This window comes from Buceros rhinoceros, unplaced genomic scaffold (assembly GCF_000710305.1).
Source record: "Buceros rhinoceros silvestris isolate BGI_N320 unplaced genomic scaffold, ASM71030v1 scaffold11305, whole genome shotgun sequence".
NCBI classification, from domain to species: Eukaryota; Metazoa; Chordata; class Aves; order Bucerotiformes; family Bucerotidae; genus Buceros; species Buceros rhinoceros.
The window spans coordinates 57061-76317 of NW_010414745.1; the positions used below are offsets into that span (position 1 = coordinate 57061).

The 19257-nt window shown below is 41.5% G+C and overlaps 1 protein-coding gene across 1 annotated transcript in view; it reads right to left on the minus strand.

Moving 5' to 3' along the window:
* SASH1 (SAM and SH3 domain containing 1) overlaps window positions 1–19257 on the minus strand; it is a 50846-nt gene that overhangs the window by 11130 nt on the left and 20459 nt on the right. The window contains 11 exon segments of the mRNA XM_010137195.1: window positions 133–246; window positions 2985–3135; window positions 3850–4059; window positions 5111–5280; window positions 6261–6396; window positions 8554–8697; window positions 11074–11145; window positions 11715–11789; window positions 11791–11843; window position 14998; window positions 15457–15803. Coding sequence (XP_010135497.1) covers window positions 133–246; window positions 2985–3135; window positions 3850–4059; window positions 5111–5280; window positions 6261–6396; window positions 8554–8697; window positions 11074–11145; window positions 11715–11789; window positions 11791–11843; window position 14998; window positions 15457–15803 — 1473 coding nt within the window.

A 19257-nucleotide genomic window follows, 5' to 3' on the forward strand; every position in this document is an offset into this window, starting at 1 on the left:
AAGAGGCAGTCAGGGCAGAGGAGAAAGTGAAGAATGAAGTAGCTTGTGTTAGCTCGGAACAGGAGCAGAAAGTATTTGAAGTTATCAACTGAAAAAAAGGCTGATTATAAGGCTCATTGCTGTCACTATTACCATTCTCCAGGTTTTCACTGCTTTCGTAGCAGCCAGAATCCCGAGGAGAGCATCCGGTTAGGCCTTGGCCTTCAATGAGAAGTTTCTCCTGAGATCCTGACTGGTCGCTGTTACCTAGAGGATGCAAGAATACAGTGAAAAACAGGCAAACAGAAAATCAGGCTGAACTTCTTAACCTTCCATTTCAAATACCATTATCTTGCATGTCCAAAGAAGAGTGATGAAGCTGGAGAAGGGTCTAGAGCACAAGTCTTATGAGCAGCAGCTGAGGAAACTGGGGTTGTTTAGCCTGGCAAAAAGGAGGCTCAAGGGGAGACGTCATTGCTCTCTACCACTACCTGAAAGGAGGTTGTAGTAAGGTGGGGGTCAGTCTCTTTCCCCCAATACAAGTGACAGACAAGAAGAAATGGCCTCAAGTTATGCCAGTGGAGGTTTAGATTGCATATTAAGAAAAAATTCTTCACTGAAAGGGTTGTGAAGCATTGGAACATGCTGCCCGGGGAAGTGGTGGAGTTGTTATCCCTGGAGGTATTTAAAAGACATACAGATGTGGTGCTGAGGGACATGGCTTAGTGGTAGATTTGGCAGTGCTGGGTTAGTGGTTGGGCTTGATGATCTTATAGGTCTTTTACAACCTAAATGAATTCTATGGTTCTACAATCTCCTTTGTTGTATCAGTTGAATCAGATCCCTGTTTCAGAAAAGAGGGAGCATTAAGAACAGCCATCACAAACGTTGGAAACATTCATCCTGTTTTGTAAAGGATTAAGCAACAGCCTCATAGTATGAGTACGAGGGTGCAGTATGGTAAATAATGAAAGCAAACTGGACCACATATGTGCCTCAGCTGTCTTGGGGCCAAGTCTTGCAACTTATAACCATGGAAATGTATTTAAAATCACAGCGTCTGTCTTAAAATGATTAAGTCTTTCCAAGACTTAAAAAACAAACAAGCAAACAACCCCCCCAGCACCCAAAACAAAAGCAAAAAGCACTGAAAAGAACTAAATCAAGTAAAAAAGAATAGAATCCTAACCCCGACCTACTTTCCAGAAGGCACCAAGAAGAAGGCTCAGGAGTGAGTCTAGCAAAGTTAGACACTGTCCCTTAGCAAAGGGGAAAGGGACAAGGGAGAAACTGTAAAAATTCCTTCCTTCTTTGGCCTATTGCAAAAAGCCAATACTCAAGTGTGGTCCATCCAGGCTGCCTAGGCTGGATTCCAGGAATTTACCCAGAATCTTTGGTGTGAAATTGTACTTTGTAAAGAAACTAAACCTGGAGCTGAAGACATAGAAAACCAACCTCATGATGCAATGATACAGCTTATGCTGGGTTTTCCCCCTGCACTAAAATGTCAGAAATGGCTATATTCCAACTCCTATTCTCAGCACATGAAATGTAATTACGGGGTGAACTAACTGCAATTGCCCCTCCCACATTCCAGCTCTCTGGTCTCTTCTTTCTCCTCATCACCCTGAATTGGAGCTGGAATTATTACTTTCCAACCATCACATCACACAGTTCTTCAAGTTTTCAACCCAAAACTGAAAGGCCCTAAAAAAAAATTATTACTTCAGGGAAGTGAGCATTCTAAATAGGTCTGCACATAATGACAAGAAACTCTTATTAGGTGACAAAAAGCTACTCTCATAGAAGTGAAAAGAATCTAATTCTGCAACTGCAGTTTTATTGGAGGGCAGAAGAGGGTGGAGAAAGTGTGGATGCTTCTTTGGAAAATTAAATGAACAAGAAAGCTCCAGATCAGTGAAAACTCAGGCCACACAGCACTGTCTAGAGATACTAACCACACATCTCTAACAGAATTAAGCATTGCCCACTTAATAAGCAGCTGTTTAAATTGCTGCTATGGCAATTTAAGCTAAAACATAAAATTTTGCACAGAAGCAGCTGAAAAAGCCCCCAGGCAATCCATTTCACAGATGCTGCATGGTGGGATACTAACCTTCTGCTGACACTTAGGGATGAAGAGGAAATTCATCACTGTCTTAGGTTGCTGCAACTAGGTATTGAGTGCATGTAAATTCCTGTCTCAAGCTACACTTGCTTTTCAAATGATTCTACTCTGCCATAGTACTGCGTGGATGGTACAGCCCCGTGTCATCTTGTGTGGGAAAAATGCCATCAAAATTGACTGCCATGGCTTACTCTGCTTTCCTAAATCTTTGCAATCCACTTGCCTGACATCTGTACAGCAGGCGGAATTGCACTGCTGCATCTTACACAGACATCATACAGTCACTGTCTGTCACTCTTTGCACTTGACTGATACACATTCGCCCTTTGAAAATCACTGTGTTGTCATGTGAACAACCTGAAGCCACCTGTACAATCCTGCAATTCACAGTCCAAGAATCATATGTGCAGGTAAAATAAGAGAAAGTTTAACTCACCTTACCCTTCTCCACAGCCCTCTGAGCTTTGGTTTTTTTTCTTACCCTTGATAACCTCAATCTCTTCCCTCTAGTCTAGAAGTTTCCTCTTTCCTATTCTCCATACCTCAGCTTCTCATTTTGAGTAGGTTATCTCAGGATCTATGCCTGAACATCAGTATTCTAAAGGGTATGTGTTGTACACTTGACATCACTTGAATAAGTTGGGTAACACGGTTTACACGAAAAAAAAGAAATCCGGCACAACAAATACAAGTCTTAAGTCACTCCTCAAAAATCCACATTGTTACACATGATTACCCCTGAAATAACTAGATTAGGGGAAAAAAAAACAAAAAAAAACAAACATGAAAACCCCGGAACCAGTTTTCTGCTTTAAGGAGTTCACAAGGTTCTTGGCAGAGTTCTAGTAAAATCAAAACCCTCAAACATCCCACGTACTATCATACTCCTGTAGAAGTTCCACTGCTGTGAGGAGAACAGCTCTGTGCTCAGGATCTCGGATGTTCAGTTCATCCAAATCTTCTTCTTCTAAAAGTTTAAAGGTATCGAGATCTTCATAACCATTGAACAGAAAGGTGGGCATGTGCTCCTGCATAAAAGAAGAAAAAACAAAACAAAACCAAAAGAGCTGTAAGAGAACGTATTTATTCAATGTATTCTGTCAATAAAGATATGAGATTTTCACAACCAGCAAAAAAGCACCAGTAGCTTTGCAAATGCAAACGACTATATAACAGTAAAATTACAGGGTTATAGCCTGTGTAAACATTGCTCAGAGTTCAGGGAGGTAGCTGTGCCAGAACTACAATGCTGCACATATTTTTGTTTCGGAATGTGCTGTATTAAATGCCCTGGGTAACATGCTATCTGGACACACAATACGGCATAACTCTGTATGAAGGGAGAAGTACAAAGGGTGAATGACAGCCACACCAGTTTATCCCTAGCCTTTCTGAATAGAAAGCTGGAAAAAGCCTTCCTCTTTAAAGACAGGATAACTATTGTTATGTTACACTTTTTGCTTGCTTTTTCAAGTGTGTTAGCTAGTAGCCATACTATGCAATGATTTACGGCCTCTGAGTGCATACAGCTTGCAGCCTGCAGCACTTCATCAAGCCTGACAGACAGCTCTGCCTGGCCTCAGCTATTTTCACTCTGCAGCTAAGACCTGATTCTGCTAAGTGGTGTCATAATCCTTAGGATTATGAACTTGGTGTGCAGCTTTCAAAACTAACACCACCCAAGGTATGCCCCACTTCCCACAAGCAAAACTGAAGGGAAAGCAGAAAGAGAGAATTTGGACCTTTAAGTTGATGCGATCCAAGAGATCCTCAACTGACTTGGGCTGGGGTGGTCTACTTTTCCGGCGTCTCCTAGTGGGCCGCTTCGGCTTCTCTTCCTCTTCATTTAACACGTCCACGTAGATAAATTTGAAAGTGCCGACTTTGTTGTTCAACAGGCCCATCCAAGTGCCCATGGGGGGCTTGCTGATTATATCAATGATGTCACCCTTCTGCAGGCCAAAGAAACAAGAAAGCCATCTAGGCTCGCTTTCTGATGGATACACAAGCAAACACACCCACTTCTTCTCTAGATTTTGTCATACACAGAATGGACAACACTCTAATTTTCAAAAGGTTAACCACAGCTCTTGCAAAAGTATCCAGTTATATTTGTTTTACAAATGGAAGAAAAGGAAGTTAAGTGACATGCCTAAGACCACAGAGCGAGTCAACAAAAGAACCCGGAATGGACCCCAGCTGTCTGGTTTAACAAACCTGCTGACATCCCAGTAGTGCATCACTGCTGTTTTGTACAAATGTCTCTAAGCTATACAACTATCTGAAATTGGTGCAAATAAGAACATCCTCAGTGTATATGGGTACAATCACACATCGGATCTGAGGAAAGTAGGCATATGCACAAGAACTGTGTGACACTGTTGCTTTTCCTAACGTGGTCCTGACCATAAAGAGATCCTTAAAGAGATGACCGTACGTGCATCTGCTTAATAGGAATTAGCTTGGAATTTTAAGTAACGAATGTCAGGAGTCAGATAGTTTGAACTGAATACAGCACAACTAAAAATAATAAAAGCTGATATCCAGAAAAATTACAGGGGGTTGACAACTCAGTCACCAAAGTAATCCAATATTAACTCAAAACAAGTTGTACTAACTGCAATGCCTTTAAAAGACACTATGTGCAGGCACATCCACATATTCCAGGAAGGATTTAGACAGTTTTTCCATGGATAGATTAATTCATTGTGGCAGATGAAGTATTTTTCCAATATCTCAAACAAAATCCTTGCAAAATGGAAATGAATTTGTGGCACTTTTTTTTTTCCCCCAGAAACTAAAGACACAAGTGTCTTTCCCTGGATGTGGAGAAATACTTACATTTTATAACATTTTGCTATAATAATAAGAGAGGTTAAAGGGCTTCAAAAAGACATGTAAATTCATTAAAAGACAAAGAATGACATGGTTCTTGCAAAGAGCTCTTAATTAAGAATTTTGCCAAAATAAATGTTTGACCCCTTAAAAAGATATAGCTGATACCTTGAGCTTCAGCGAGTCTGTATCGTAAGGACTTGGAGTAAAATCAGTGTGAACCCTGGCTCTTCCACAAAAAGGTCCTCTGTAAGGAGGCTCTTCATCATCACCATCCTCTGATTTCACGCTCTCCCTGTTGCTGGTTGAGGAATCTGTGGTGCTCACCGTCTGACCACCTGTGTGAGATGCATAGTATTAGTCCACAAAAAAGAATCTCTTTGTGAAGATGGTTGTGAATAAACAAAAGCAAGACAGAAAAAGGCTCCTCTTTCTATAAAACATGGTAATCAAAATTAAAAGTCTTTAAATGATGCTATTTCTAATATGATGGGAGAGTTAATTAATGTACTTTGTACTCCTCTTTTCCCCAGTTCAGCTCTTCAATATTTCGCTAGTGTCTCATCTACAGTACATCACAGGATGTCATCTTCTGCCCACAAAAAAGCATAGCGGTGTGAGGAAAATAAGCTCTGAATCCTGCATGAGGGTTCCAGAATGACCCTCATGTTCAGTAATTCTTTTTTATGGCAACACTTTGTATTGATATTTAAAAAAAAAAATGCAGATGACTTTCAGAACTCGCTTTCAGTCATTTAAAAATGGAGCTTTCTCTAAATTTTTTTTCTCCCAACACTTTCTTAGTTTCCATTGGTCAGTAATTCACAGCGAAGCAAGTTTACGCCATCTGTGACCCACTTAAGCTCTGTTTTGTGTGGAGACAATCTTAACTACGAAGGGTTTAGATAATATGCCTCTAACTAGCTAACGAGAGAACCTCAAGGTCTCTCTGGAGAAGGGGTGGAAAGCTCATCACGAGTGCCCAGGCGAAACCTAGTGTAAAGATGAGCCTGTTTACTACTGGCCAAGGATTGTAATTCTCACTCCAGTCATTTATTTTATAACAGCAGGAACCCAGCAGGCCCAGCCAGAAAGCAAGACTGGGCTCTGTCAGGGCTGTGTATAAACACAAAGCAAAAAAGATCATCTCTGAACCAAAGAGCTTACGGTTCCTTGTAAACCCTTAATGACTAACCCATCAGCCTTTCTACTTTGTAACCATTGCTTTTGCTTTGACTTTCTCTGATTCTGCTTACTGGGGAGGTCTCTGCTTCCTGAAGCCGCAGAAACAGAGCAATGCAATTACAACTGAACTTACTCATTGAGCTCTGACCGCTTAAGGAACTCCTCAGGCTCTCTACTGAGCCACCAGCTTTCAGCTTGGGTTTGTCCAGAGAGTCAGTGTCTGGAGGTGGTGACTGTGGAGAACCCGGCATGACCCCAGGGCTGGATTCCTGAAAGGGATTGAACCATTTCAGTTTGGTGAATGAACATAGGCACTGACAGGAGCTCATTCATCTCCAAGGAAAGAGTCTGTTTTCCTGCTCTTTACCAGACAGGACGGAACTTTCTATGTTTATCTACTTATTTAGCAGTACTCAGCTGTGGCAGAAACCCCACACAGGTGCGATAGCAGGGGCAGGAGCAAATAGTCCAGTCTGAAAAAGCTAGTGCTGTAAGTAAAAAAGAAACATTACACAGAACTCCCAATTCAAAGGTTATAATGACACATGATGTTTTTGCCAGCATTACCTGCAAAACAGCTAACACCAAATTCAGCTTTCAGAATCAGGATTTTGTACACAGAAGCATACAAACAAATCAGCCGAGCAAGCGAGACACACAGTTATGCCCCCTTTTCTTTGCAGTGAATTGTTGATAACTTTGCTCATTTATCTTGGGGAAAAAAAATAACCAGAAAATGCAGCTTGTACACAGTGTAGATACTCATAAACACATACATATTAAAAGATTTTACTACATGTGCAATAGGTGAGGCAATTTCTCTTTATTCAGTCAAGCATTACAGGAATCAAAAAGGGTCTTTTCTAAATTGGCATTCTGCCAGCTCCTGTAAAGCACAGTTAAAGCAAAGCAGCAGATACTTGCAGCCAGAAGAGCTTTTGCTTGTTTTTCTGAATGCAGAGACAGATACTGGCACATAATTTGAGTCATGATGCCAGAAAGGTACAAATATTCTAAAACGACTGTGCCAAAATTTTTGAAAACGAAAGACTGTAACTTGTATACAGGAGTAGTTTTTGTGGAGATGTGTGATCACAAAACTTTTAGATGAAAGCTATTATTTGCTTGCTGCAGAATCATAAAAAAAAAAAAAAAGTCATACCAGCACATGACTTTAGGGGTCAAGTCAATCTCGGAGAGAGCTAGAGAGCAGAATTATTGCTAACTGACTGTAAACCGATTTCTTCAAGCATCCCTTAGGCAGACTTTGCAGAGGGGCAGTGTAAGGCCAGTTGGACACCAAAGCATCTTCTTATCAATACCAAATCACGTTAGACCTTGAAATGTTTAAACTAAGTAACCATAACTGTAGCACTGCCCTGAACTGAGTATGGCTAATAGTCCTGCTGGAAAGGGATTCTAATCTTGCAAAGCAAGACTGCATAAAACTGGTCACGTTTTCTGACCCTTCGTGCTGTCTTCTGATTCTGCAGTTTGGGGTTGTTATTTTAAGCATCACAAGCTGCTCCTTTTACAGGCACTAACGCATTAACAGGCATTAACTGCATTAATACCAAAAGGCAGATCTGGCGGGGCATGACTCCCTGTCCACTCCCCTCTCCCTGTGGCTGCAAACGCTCCCGGCGAGGCAGCGGCCGGTACGAGGCCACTTGGGGGCGGTGTCAGGCAGAGAGACAGAGCTCTGCTTTCCCGGCGGCCTTCCGAGCGCTTCATAGACATTTCAAGCGGCAAGATGGGTTTTAAACAAGTGCCAAAGAATTCTTGACGCTCCACCAAAGCAAGGAACCCAAAGCGTATTAAAAGGGCAAGAGACAGCAATTGTTCCTAGGCCACTGAAATTCAAAGCTTAATTTACAACTAATATACTTCAGGTTTGCCTTTAAGAATAAGCTATAAAAATCCATAATGAATGAATAGGAAAATCTTCTGTGGGATGCCCCTTTCTGACTGCATTGTGCATCTGTTTTAACGGACTGCTGCAGATGGCAAGCTACGATGGAAAAAAGATCTGAAACAGCCGAGAGGAACCGTGTATGGGAAGTTATGCTAGGAATTTAAACTAAAGTGTAAACTGCAGATTAGATATATTACTACAACCCCATGTCACAGACCGGTTCCCTTAATAAATAATGACGATAGACAAAGAAATGGAAGTAGAAAGTGAGATGTGTAATGCCACCAATGACAGGCTTCTGTCGATGAGCTACTTGAATGAAAATCTGAAAATGTATTTTCATGGTTTGCCATCTATAGGAAGACATTTCACAGTGAGGGATTTTATAAGAATGTTAGCCACACCACACAGTCTTGTTAGAAATTTCTTCAGAGATGTCTTGAAGCATGAGAATCAATAGTGATTATCACTTCTACACTCTTAAGTGGATTCCACTGCAGAACTTACGTACCTGCTCAGACAGAGAGCTGCTATATTTTTTAGACATCCTTTTCTTCATGGTTTCTTTTACAGACTTCACCTTTTTGCCCAGAGATATACGGGAGGCAGAGGGCGATTTGATCACTTCTTTATAAACAAAGTCTCCTTCTTTGCCCTGCAAAATAAAACAGGGTTTAAGCTTATAAAGTACAAGAGCCATTTTTTCCCCTCAGTCAACAGTCATTGCAGACACAGGACAGCAGCATGGTGTTGTGTTCATCGCTCTAATTCACTGTTGCAACCTTGTGCAAACCACTGTAGCAGTCCTGTACTTTACTCCTTAACCATCCACTGTGCTGTACTTCTAAGGCCTGCTTTGTAACCTTTACTGGAGGTACTGTGTGTAGGTATGTTAAGGTCTGTTAGGATGCCTTTGTCCCTGAGTTTCAGGAAAGTATTTGATCTGAGAGAAAAATGCCCAGATTCAGGCTAAGCCCTCCTGACAGGACACATCACAGTAGTTGCGGCTCACATTGGTCAATACTACATGCAGTATAACAGGAGAGTAAAGGTACCTCTAGGATCCTAGCTAAATATATATACCTGTGGGTATATAGATATGTATGGATACCTACATTTGGCTATCCAAATTTATTTTTTGTTTTCAGACAGACATTCAGTTAACCTCTCTTGATGACAGTTTCTGTGGTTTTACTGTGGATTGTTTAGAAAACAAAAATGGAAAAAAAAAAAGCTACTAAATCCATCGACCATGGTAGAAGGTTACACTTGTACAGCTATTCTTAAGACACACAACAGGGTACTGCCGAACTAAATTAGCTGGTCCATATATAGTGGGTGACAAAGCCCAGCTGCTTTGAACGCATTTAACCTTTTTTAAACCACCTGAAAATACCTACCACTTACTCATGCCGCAAGCACATACAAAGAAAGAACATGGATCAGTCGACATTTTGCCAGACTTTCTTGTATGACTCAGCCCTTACTCAGATTGTCCAGGCAGCGTGTTAAACGTGGTCTTTCATTCTACAGTGTGTCAGGAACCACAGCAAGGCAGCTCTATCAGAGCAGCTACCAGCATCCTCCATGAACAAGGGAAGATCAAAAACCACAACACAAGGAAGCCCAAAATCTGTTCGGCCAAACAGACTGACTACTGAATTTGGTCTCTAAATTGGTTGAATAACCCTTCTGAGGACAATTTAGGTACCTAAGATAAGAAACTCTAAAATAAGCATATGCTATATTCTACATAAAATACTTTTTTTTTTCCTCTAAACTTACGTACGTTTGCTGCTTTACTAATGTTCTCCCAAAAGGTTTCTCTGAAATTCAGGTGACTTCATTTGTGACAACTCTATATTTTTTCCTGTTTGGTTACTTTTGGGTTTTTGGCAGAAATGAAGGACAGCTCTTTCCTTTATCTTTCCGGAAAAAACTTTGACGTACATATACTATTCTGGTCAACTGCATCTCTCCCATTACTGGTGCTAGTAGTGAAAAATATAACATCTAAATTTCATGCTCTCCTATATCAAAACCAATCTGAACAAGATACGCCAAAGTATCAATGTTTAAAGAAAAACGCTGTAAATTTGGAAGTGAACTTTTTTACTGAGTTGAAAACTGATGAATAAAATAACCTCCCGCAGTTTTTGCCAATTTAGGGGTAATTCACAATGTTAAAAAAGTAGTTAGAAAAACAAAAATAAGCCCAAAAAACCTAGCTGACATAAAAAATAACATGCTAAAAAATAAAATGCTAGTATGTAAAATGTTTCACAATTTAGATGTGATTTAAGTGAACGGAGGAGTTATTAGAGCCAGTGTTGAAGTGGAAGAGAAAAGCATATATGGGCAAAAGGAAAAAATATGTTTGCAATTTCATTGGATATAATATTCTGGCTCATTTCTGTTGCATTATTTCTGGCTGCAGGTTGACCAACAGTAACACTGGGATCAGCATGAGTAACAAGAAATGGAATTAATTCTCAGGGGAGATGTTTTCTTCTTGTAAACTCAAAGAGTTCTGAGATCAACTGTGCAGCACCCAGCACAATGGGATTCTGATCTACTCCAGAGCTCTTAGATACAATGAGGAAACAAATAATACATCTCTTACATAATGACTGCCACCCAAATAAAGTGCAGATCTTCAGTGAATCAAAGATTGCCTCATCGTTCCAAACAGCAAATATTTTTACCAAGAAGATAAAGTAATGATATGTTTTGCCTAGGGTGATGCTCTGTGGAAGTCAGAATAACCTACAGATGTGCCCCCAGATCTGCACTTTGATCACTTGTTCCTGCCTCTTTACACGTGTGGTTATATAAATACTTAGACACACGTGGATACGGGTGGGTATATTATTCTCAAAGCTAAAGAAGTCTGAGGTTAAGAAAGATACTCTGCTTTCTTGGATCCCCAAACTGTTATTACAGACCTAAATTACACTTCAGTCTATTATAAGTCTGTTGCACATTTCATTTTATGCTATTTCAAGTCTGTGCCTTCTTGTCTTAAACTCACCATTTGGTCAGAACTATTTCCAATATGAAGGGAACGATTTGTCAAGTCAAATCCTCCAAAGCTACAGGTTCTCTGCAAAAAAAGATAGATACAGTTCTGTCACAATGATTAGCTCACTCCAAACATCTGTGATTTGGAGAACACCAGTGAAAACACAAGTGTCTGCAAAAATGGAAACAAACAAATAAACAAAAGGATGGGAGATTATAAATCAAGAAATCTGTTATGAGGCAATTTGAGTAATCTGTCTTTTCCAGAGACAATTCCTTGGCCTAAGGTCTGCTGCTGGTGAGTCATCTATTGCCTACTCTTCTTTTTAGAAAAAAAACCCTCTCTGGTCTGAGGAAACTGTTGATCTTATGCATCAAGTTTTCCAGGGTGCTGGCAACTTCACCTCGACGCTCCCATCTGCCTTCATAAGTAAGTCCACAGTAGCACTGAAACAGAGAACCACCGATCTTTTAAAGCATCGACCTACCTTTTGGAAACAGCTGCATAAACTCCATTTCCACTGAAATACAGGAAAACACTAGAGGCCTTGCAGGGCAAGCCCGTGTTAAGAGGGGAAAACCAGCCCAGCTATCCATGTGCATTGCGTCCTCAGAGGCCCAGAAAGCCCTGATTCTTGATGAGGGATTCACCATCATGTCTGTGGTGACACGTGGCCGCTCTGCCACTTCTGGGAGAAGAAAGCACACTATGTGTGCTCAGTCACCTAGTGGAGTGACTCAGTTTGGACTGAATGCACAGATACAGTTTATCATCATTATCTTGAATAAAAAAAGAAAATCAGCACTATGATATTGCTTCACTCCCACGAGCAGAGGGCAACCAAAACTTGATAGAGATGCATTTTCACAGCCAACAATTGTTTAGCTGTGGCAGGTATCTACTCAAGCCTTGGTATCATCTGGAAAATGACCAGGCACTCAGAGGGCTCAGAGAGCATCCACTTTTTTGCTTTGCAATCCAAAAGGTAAAACCCTTGACATTTTATTTGGCCACTGAACAACCAGGTGCACAGTACTCAAGTACCTGGCCCTGCCAGAAGTCTCACAGAGCGATCCAGGGAAACAAAGGCACAGCAGTCAAAATTTACTTGCAGAACTTCAACTTGTGGCTCTGAGTGTGGGTTGTGAGACAGGCAGATGTCTATTATAAGTATTCTGTTCAGAGTTAGAGTCGAGACAAACAGGAGACAGAAGATCAACTACTTGCAAACCGTGAGTTCTTAGGGCCTGAACTACACAACACAGTAACTTCAGACACCTCAGCTATGCATCTGATCAGACCTACAAAGGATTGCTCAGCCTGTACTGTGAGCATGTACTTGGGAGTCAGTGAAGATCCACCACCTGAGAACTACCAGTCTGCTTCAACACTCTTATTAGGAAGGAGAAAGCTCTATGAACTGTGCCACTTAATAAACAATTATACAAATGAGTTCTATTACAGTAAAAACTCTTCCTGCCCTGTTCACTACTAATCAGCATATATATTAATAGCTTTCAAAAAGTTTTATTTTCTAGCTTTTATGTTGGGTGTTGTGTAGCTACAGTGCCTGGATGACAGTTTTTGTAGCCACCACAACCCTATCAGAACTCAAAGCCACGCACATTAAAAAGTCTGCTGTGATGTAGAATTTTAAGTGTTTTGTTTGGTGTTTTTTTTTCCCCAAAAGGCAATGTGACTATAGCATAGCTTTTAAAAATTGTTTTTGGAAAGCATTTGAGACCAACCACAAGTAACAAGATCAGTTTTTAAAGCACAGCACATTTAGCTATGAGTAATGTCATCCTTCTGTGAAGAGTCCATTCTAACTAATCCTACACTACATGATAATCGCAGCAATGAAGAAAGGACATCTGGAACTGCTCTGAGCAAACTTGTCTGTCAAACCAGCTAGAGCTGCTCCTAAAGCAGTTTTCTCAGAGAGCAAAATGTCTGTTGGTTAAAAGCTTCTCAATAAATGTACCATATTAATGATGTTTATTGTTTCATTATGGACCCTCCCCATATATTTAACACTTGAATTCTGCCTTCTGATTCTAGTAGTGACCCGGGCAATACTGTACCAAACAAAAGGCCTGTGGGTGAGGAGAGGGATATTCAATGGAATGGTCATGCAATCAAAAGTATTACTGTTTTGGGAGAAAAGAAAAACTGATGCAATTTGAAAATTTCATGCACTTCCAGGTCACTGAAACAAATATAAACGACAAAAATGAATGGCAAGGCAAGACAGAGTGACCAGTTCCACTGAATACATAGGCATTGCAATTTCTCTGAGGTTGCAGCAAACAAACATTAAGTGTTTCTGGAAAGAAGGAGTGGCATTAGTTGAAGTTTGCCAGCTTTTTGTGGTTTCAGGAAGAAGTGTGTTGAAAAAGCTAGTAAGAGCAGTGTGTCTCCACCATTTATCCCATTCAAACAAGCTGGAGGAGCAGTTGACTAGGGAGCTCCTTCACAATAACGAAATGCTATCCATTTCTTTTCTGTTTGTACCTCTGTAAATAAGCAAAAGACAGTCCAGATGGTTTCCATAATGAAATTACTAAGCGAGACTACTTATTAGAAGAACTGACAAGCTTGTTTCTGTCATCTTTATTTACAAAGACAGTTTTAGAGGATATTTTTAATTACGGGGCCTCTCTAGCATATATGAGCATGTTCCTTCTCCTGAGATGCCCCTATTGTTCAACCCACAGAAGGATGAGGAAAGTTCCTCTTATCATTGTAGTATACTTAGGGGAAAACAATGTCTTTTGAGTACAATGTCTATGGAAATAAATAGAACCCTGTGAGTGGCAGGGCAAGCAGTCAATGCAGAAGAAATAGTGAAGCTGCCAAGAGAGAACGTTCACGGTATTGGGTAGAAAAAACCTACCTATTTTGTGTCCAAATTGCAAAAAGCGAACCATGAAGACTTGGTCACCTTGCACAGATTATTCAAGGAGACCAAGGCTATGACTCTTATATCGAGAATACTTCACACCCAAGGAAGTGAAGCAGAGACCTCTCTAAATAAAATCTGTAGTTCAAGAAGAAAAGCTGTTTATACTGTATTGTTCACTAGAATATCTTGCTTAATGTTATGGGTGCACTGCTGTTCCCACCCACTGAAGTAGGGAATGTATCTACATCGTAACTGGACCGGAGACTAGTTGGCTCAGCTTTGGACCCTGACTGGCCCCAAAGGCAAGTTCCTTGGAAACTCCGCATCATGGTTAAAGGAACTGTCAAAACTGGGTCATGTAATCAGGAAACAGCTTTGGATCTCTCTGGAGTCATCAAAGCACCCAATTACCCATTGTACAGCACAACGTCCTTTTTTGGCCACCCCTTGTTCCATTTCCACAATACATTTTGGGGGAAGGTGCCACCCATGCTAGCAAGAAGCCCTAGTAGCCAGGGACAGAGGGGAAGGAGCACTTCCGGTGGTGGTAAGCAGCAAGAGGAGGGCAGTGTCTACGTAATCTAAAACTTCATGTCTTTCTGCAGCTGTGTCTGTAACACAGAGCTTGATGGGTGAATTGATGAGATGCAAAGTGAGAAGGGGAGGGTCAATATGAGGCAATGACAGCAGGAGAGAAACAGAGCTCCTCTGTTCACCAGTGATCTCAATTTCTGCACTAGGTGAATTTAAAAAGCAGCATCTTGCCATATTTGCTCTCTCTCATTGAGTCACTCTTACACATAGAAGCCTCAGACTCCAAAAACCTTTTCTGACAGGATTGTATCAAACTCTGCCTGTACAGCTGAACTACAGCGCTTAAGAGTTTCTAATGGCAAGGAAAGCAGAAGCACTGAATTTTAGTTAAAAGTATGAAGCAGAAAGCGTTTACTGCAACCTCACAGAAACTGGAAGACCACCTTCATGGCAACTCTTTGACTCACAGACTTTTGGTGGATTCTCAAGAGAACCCTTTTAGTACAGCGATCCACTGTGGCAGCCCATTTCCTCTTGGCCTCATCCTCCTCCAGCAGGCATCTCCTCAGGTCCTCCTTGTCGGCCTTGCTCAGGGTCCTGTCAGTAACGGGACGCACCAGCTGTGAGAGGTTGAGGTGACTGTACAGGCTTCTCTCCACCACATAGGTAATATTGAACTCGCTGACAGAAGTGCGCCCTCGTAGCCTTCTGTTTGGGAAGCCACAACCTCCACCCCCTTTTGTTTTGTGCCGCAGTAACTGTAGGTCGCAAGTTGCAGGGGATGCTCCTTTCCTAGCAGGGCGCTGGCAAAGAAAAGCTCTGGAACAGGAATAGTTAGTATCCATTTTCTTCAATCGGATCTGCTTCCTTACACTCTGAATCTCCTCCAGGGACACCAGAAGATGGTGCTTGTGCCTGTTGCTGTCATAAAAGCAAATGCTTTCTGTACTTACCCCATGGCTCAGTGAGCCGAGGCTCTTCTTCATCTCCCCATCTGTCAAGGAGCGGCAAACTTTCTGGGTCTTCTCATCTTCTGGGTAAGAGAAAAATGTCCCGAGTTTCTTGGGAGGCTTGATAAGGCCACGGCTATCAGTTTTGCTGAAGGTCTTCATCAGCTTCCGGTTAGCTCCCCACATGTCAAGACTGCTAGATGAGGGAGAAGTAGTAAGTGAGTCTGAGTCGTCCTCTGGCTGCTTTTCACAGGAGCCGTCAAAGTAGAATTGCTTCTTGTGAACTCCAGAGTAAAGCGCTGATCTGTCATCCAGTATAGGAGAGTCGTCAAGTGAGTGCTCTTCCACACCTACAAAAAAGCAACAGAAAGGGTCAAAAGCAGCACAACACAAGTCGTTGTTCACAATTATCTAAAATGTTTATCTGCAAAGCCTTATTACATTTAAGATATCACCCACTTAAAATGGAAGAAAACTCTTCCTGATATAAGCAGCCCGGAAGGTAAAGCAAGTGGATAAATCTGAAGCAGTTCCTTCCATTTGTGAAGTGAGAGTTCTGGGACGAGTTAACAGGAGACAGAAAACAGCATCCTGTAAGTAAATTCATTGTCATTTTAAGTTTCTCTCTTTTATCTGCAGTGAAGTAAGACCACGGATACTCTCACTAAGAAACATTAAAAGATCGAACTGGGATGTATTTCTCATGGTTTTCTCCTGATACTTGCTCACGATGCTCAGCTCTAGTGAGATTACAACAGGTCAGAGTTATACCCAGGTATTAAAAACCAAACGAGTATCTTTCAGGTTCAGGTTTGCAATACCCAGTGCTGCTGCTGCAGAAAGCAGTATTTTTTCCCCCCCGAAAGACACAGAGCTGAGCTCCAGGACGAAATTTAAAGTTTTGGGTTTTTGATGGGAGAGGAGGCACCAATTTTAATCACACAGAATTTACTTAAACAGATGTAAAGAAAAGAAAAAAGGTAGGTCAAATTGTGGGTGTGCCAATTTCACCAGTATCCTGGTAACAGCAGGATTACTCAGTTTTCACCAGATACACGCTTCACAGAAAGGGAAGATGACTTTTTGCAACGCAAGTACTGGAGACGGGCAAACAGCCAGGTCTCCTTTTTGGAGTGAAGGGAATAAAGGTCCTGAAATTGCAATTCTTTTTCAGATTTGTCATTCAAAAAACTCCTCTCTGGTGTTTTGTTCTGAGCAAAGTATAGGCTCAGGTATTAGATGCGATAACAAAGAAAAAGTCAAACGAGTACACATCCTCCTCACTTCTTCCTGACGGATTTCACAGCATTCATAGTTATGAATCAGAAACACAAAGAGAAATGCGTCTATATTTATTTCTTGCCAAAGTAAATTTCTTGCATGACCCAACTTTGCCTTCATCTTTGATTGCTTCCACAGTCTTTCAGCAGAGCTAAATTTGACCCATTACCAAAATACCTACGATTTACTAAACTCAGCAACAGGGAACACATTTCAAGATGAAAGACTGTTAGTTGCTGCGTACAGGCTTCCTGTCTCACCTTCAGTTCACTCTCTTGGCAAAATATTCTGACATATATTTGCTGAAATCTAAGGCACTATTTTCTCCAAGATAAAGCTCACTGTGACAGCAAAGGGATAGTGGATCACATCTGACACACAACTTTCACTCTTGAGAACTTTTCTGGGGTAGGTCTGTAGACTGGAGTCTAATTTTTGACACCACTTTCACTGGACTGTCCAAGTTGTTCTTTTCCCCCTCTACTTCTCAATTTAAACAGAAAATAGACATTCTCCTGGGACTCAGTATGTGCTGATAAACAATTTCAGTCCACCGAGTAAATATGTTTTTAAACAGCTTGTAAAATATGCATTGTGTGTCAACACTAACAGATGTTATTTGGAGTGAGTCCACGACAAAGCCATAATGACACAGATGTAGACGCGATTTTTTTTTTTTTGTAAATTCTATATAAGAACAGTGCCCAGGAATAAGAAAGCTTCAGTTATTTAGCTCACTAGGAGTAGCCTAACACAAAATACGTATGGATTCAGATAGTCACATTTTAGTGAGTATCAGATCATACAGACGTATATTTAGTGTGCTAACAGTCAATACTAGAAATGTGGGAGAAGGATCTGTGACTAGTGTACTTTTCTTTAGAAACTACAGGAATGTACAAGGGAAATTTAGCAAAGTCATTCCTTGTGAAGAAATTTTTGAGGAGGATTGAGGAATCTTTCTTCTGGGAAACTGCATGTCAGTTTTCAAACCAAGCCTAGTCTCACACTTTGTTAAAGACTGTTGAACACCGATGAATTTATTGAAATTTTACTGATGCTACACAATCAAACTTTATTGCCAACTCCCAAAACCTTAGCTATCTAGGTTTTCACATTACTTCACATACATAACACATGCAAGTAACAGCAGCAAACAGCTCAAGAACCAGTCAATTGCAGGTAACTTGGAAGGCCAGACAGCAATCCCCAAATCTGCCCACAGCAATTCTCGTCATTTTGCAGAGACCTCTGTCATATCCAAATGGGAACAGAGACCTACATTATGAGTTATGGGGATAGACAGCATTTATGAAGGACTTTCAACCCGCCACATGAGAACTTGGGTGTGGGGAGAATTTACTGAAATAAGTCACAGATATCTACTCCTAATAGTCGACTTGGCGACTTAAGGGGCTTTATACTGCTGTATAAGTTATGCAGAAGAACTCATCTTGTTATTTAGCAATAACTGGTTTTGCTACAGTCTTCCAAGAGCCAATCTACAAAGGAACTCCAGAGTGCTAGATAAAATGCAAAGTCAGAGTTATTCAGAAAAGCCTAGAGTTAAAACAGAAGACAGGCAGGAGACAGAGAAAGAAGGAAGCAGAACAAACGTTTTTTTGAGACAATTATTCATTCAGTGATTTTTCTGTGAGGGGCACGGGTGGAAAACTGGGAAAAAAAAACTTGGAAGGAACTGGGACGCTTAAGTGGAAGACTCAAGGAGAAAATAAAATAAGAAGGTCAAGCACTGTACATGAAGGAATAGAGAGCAAAACAGACAGTTAACATGCTGAAAAGAAAGTCTGGTCAAACTGCAGGAAGGAGTCTGCACGCCCAGCGGCCCCTGGGCTGCCTGCGACGGCAGCTGCTCGCACCCCTGGAGCCTCTGCCTGATTGCTCCCTGCAGCTTTTCCCAGGCCCACAGGGAGGGAGGGGGTAGGACAGGCCTCCCTGGGGTCCCTTCCCCAGAGCATGGGAAAAATAGCCCTATTTTGTTTGCCCATTCTCATAAATCATGTTTTTGCTTCCAAGGTAACCCAGCTATATGCTCACCCTATGAGGTGACAAAACATTTTCAGACCAAGACAGCTGCCCAGTCCAAAGCTCTAGACTGGCCGTGCCTTTCATGCCAGCCACTAACACCACTATCATGCAGCAGAGAGGCAGGCTAGGTCATAGATCTGCCAACAGCTTCCTGCCACATACTCCAGAAGATGCACACGGTCTCCTGAAATGCACTGGAAAGGAATCACGATATGGCTCAGCTCACTGCAAAGCTGAGGGTAATCCACATACGATCCCAGGAAGGCCGTTAATGTAAAGGGACGCCCACAACCCAGTGAGGACTCAAGCAGGGCTGTGCTCCTGAGACTCAGGCTCCATTAATCCGAGTGCTCATGCACAGACACAGGTCATCCAGAGTTAACTCTGCGGCATGGCATTCCCATGGGCTGAACTCTGCTTCCCGTTTCCACACACTCCTCCTCCTCCTCCCTTCTCTCTCTCTCCCCCACCCAC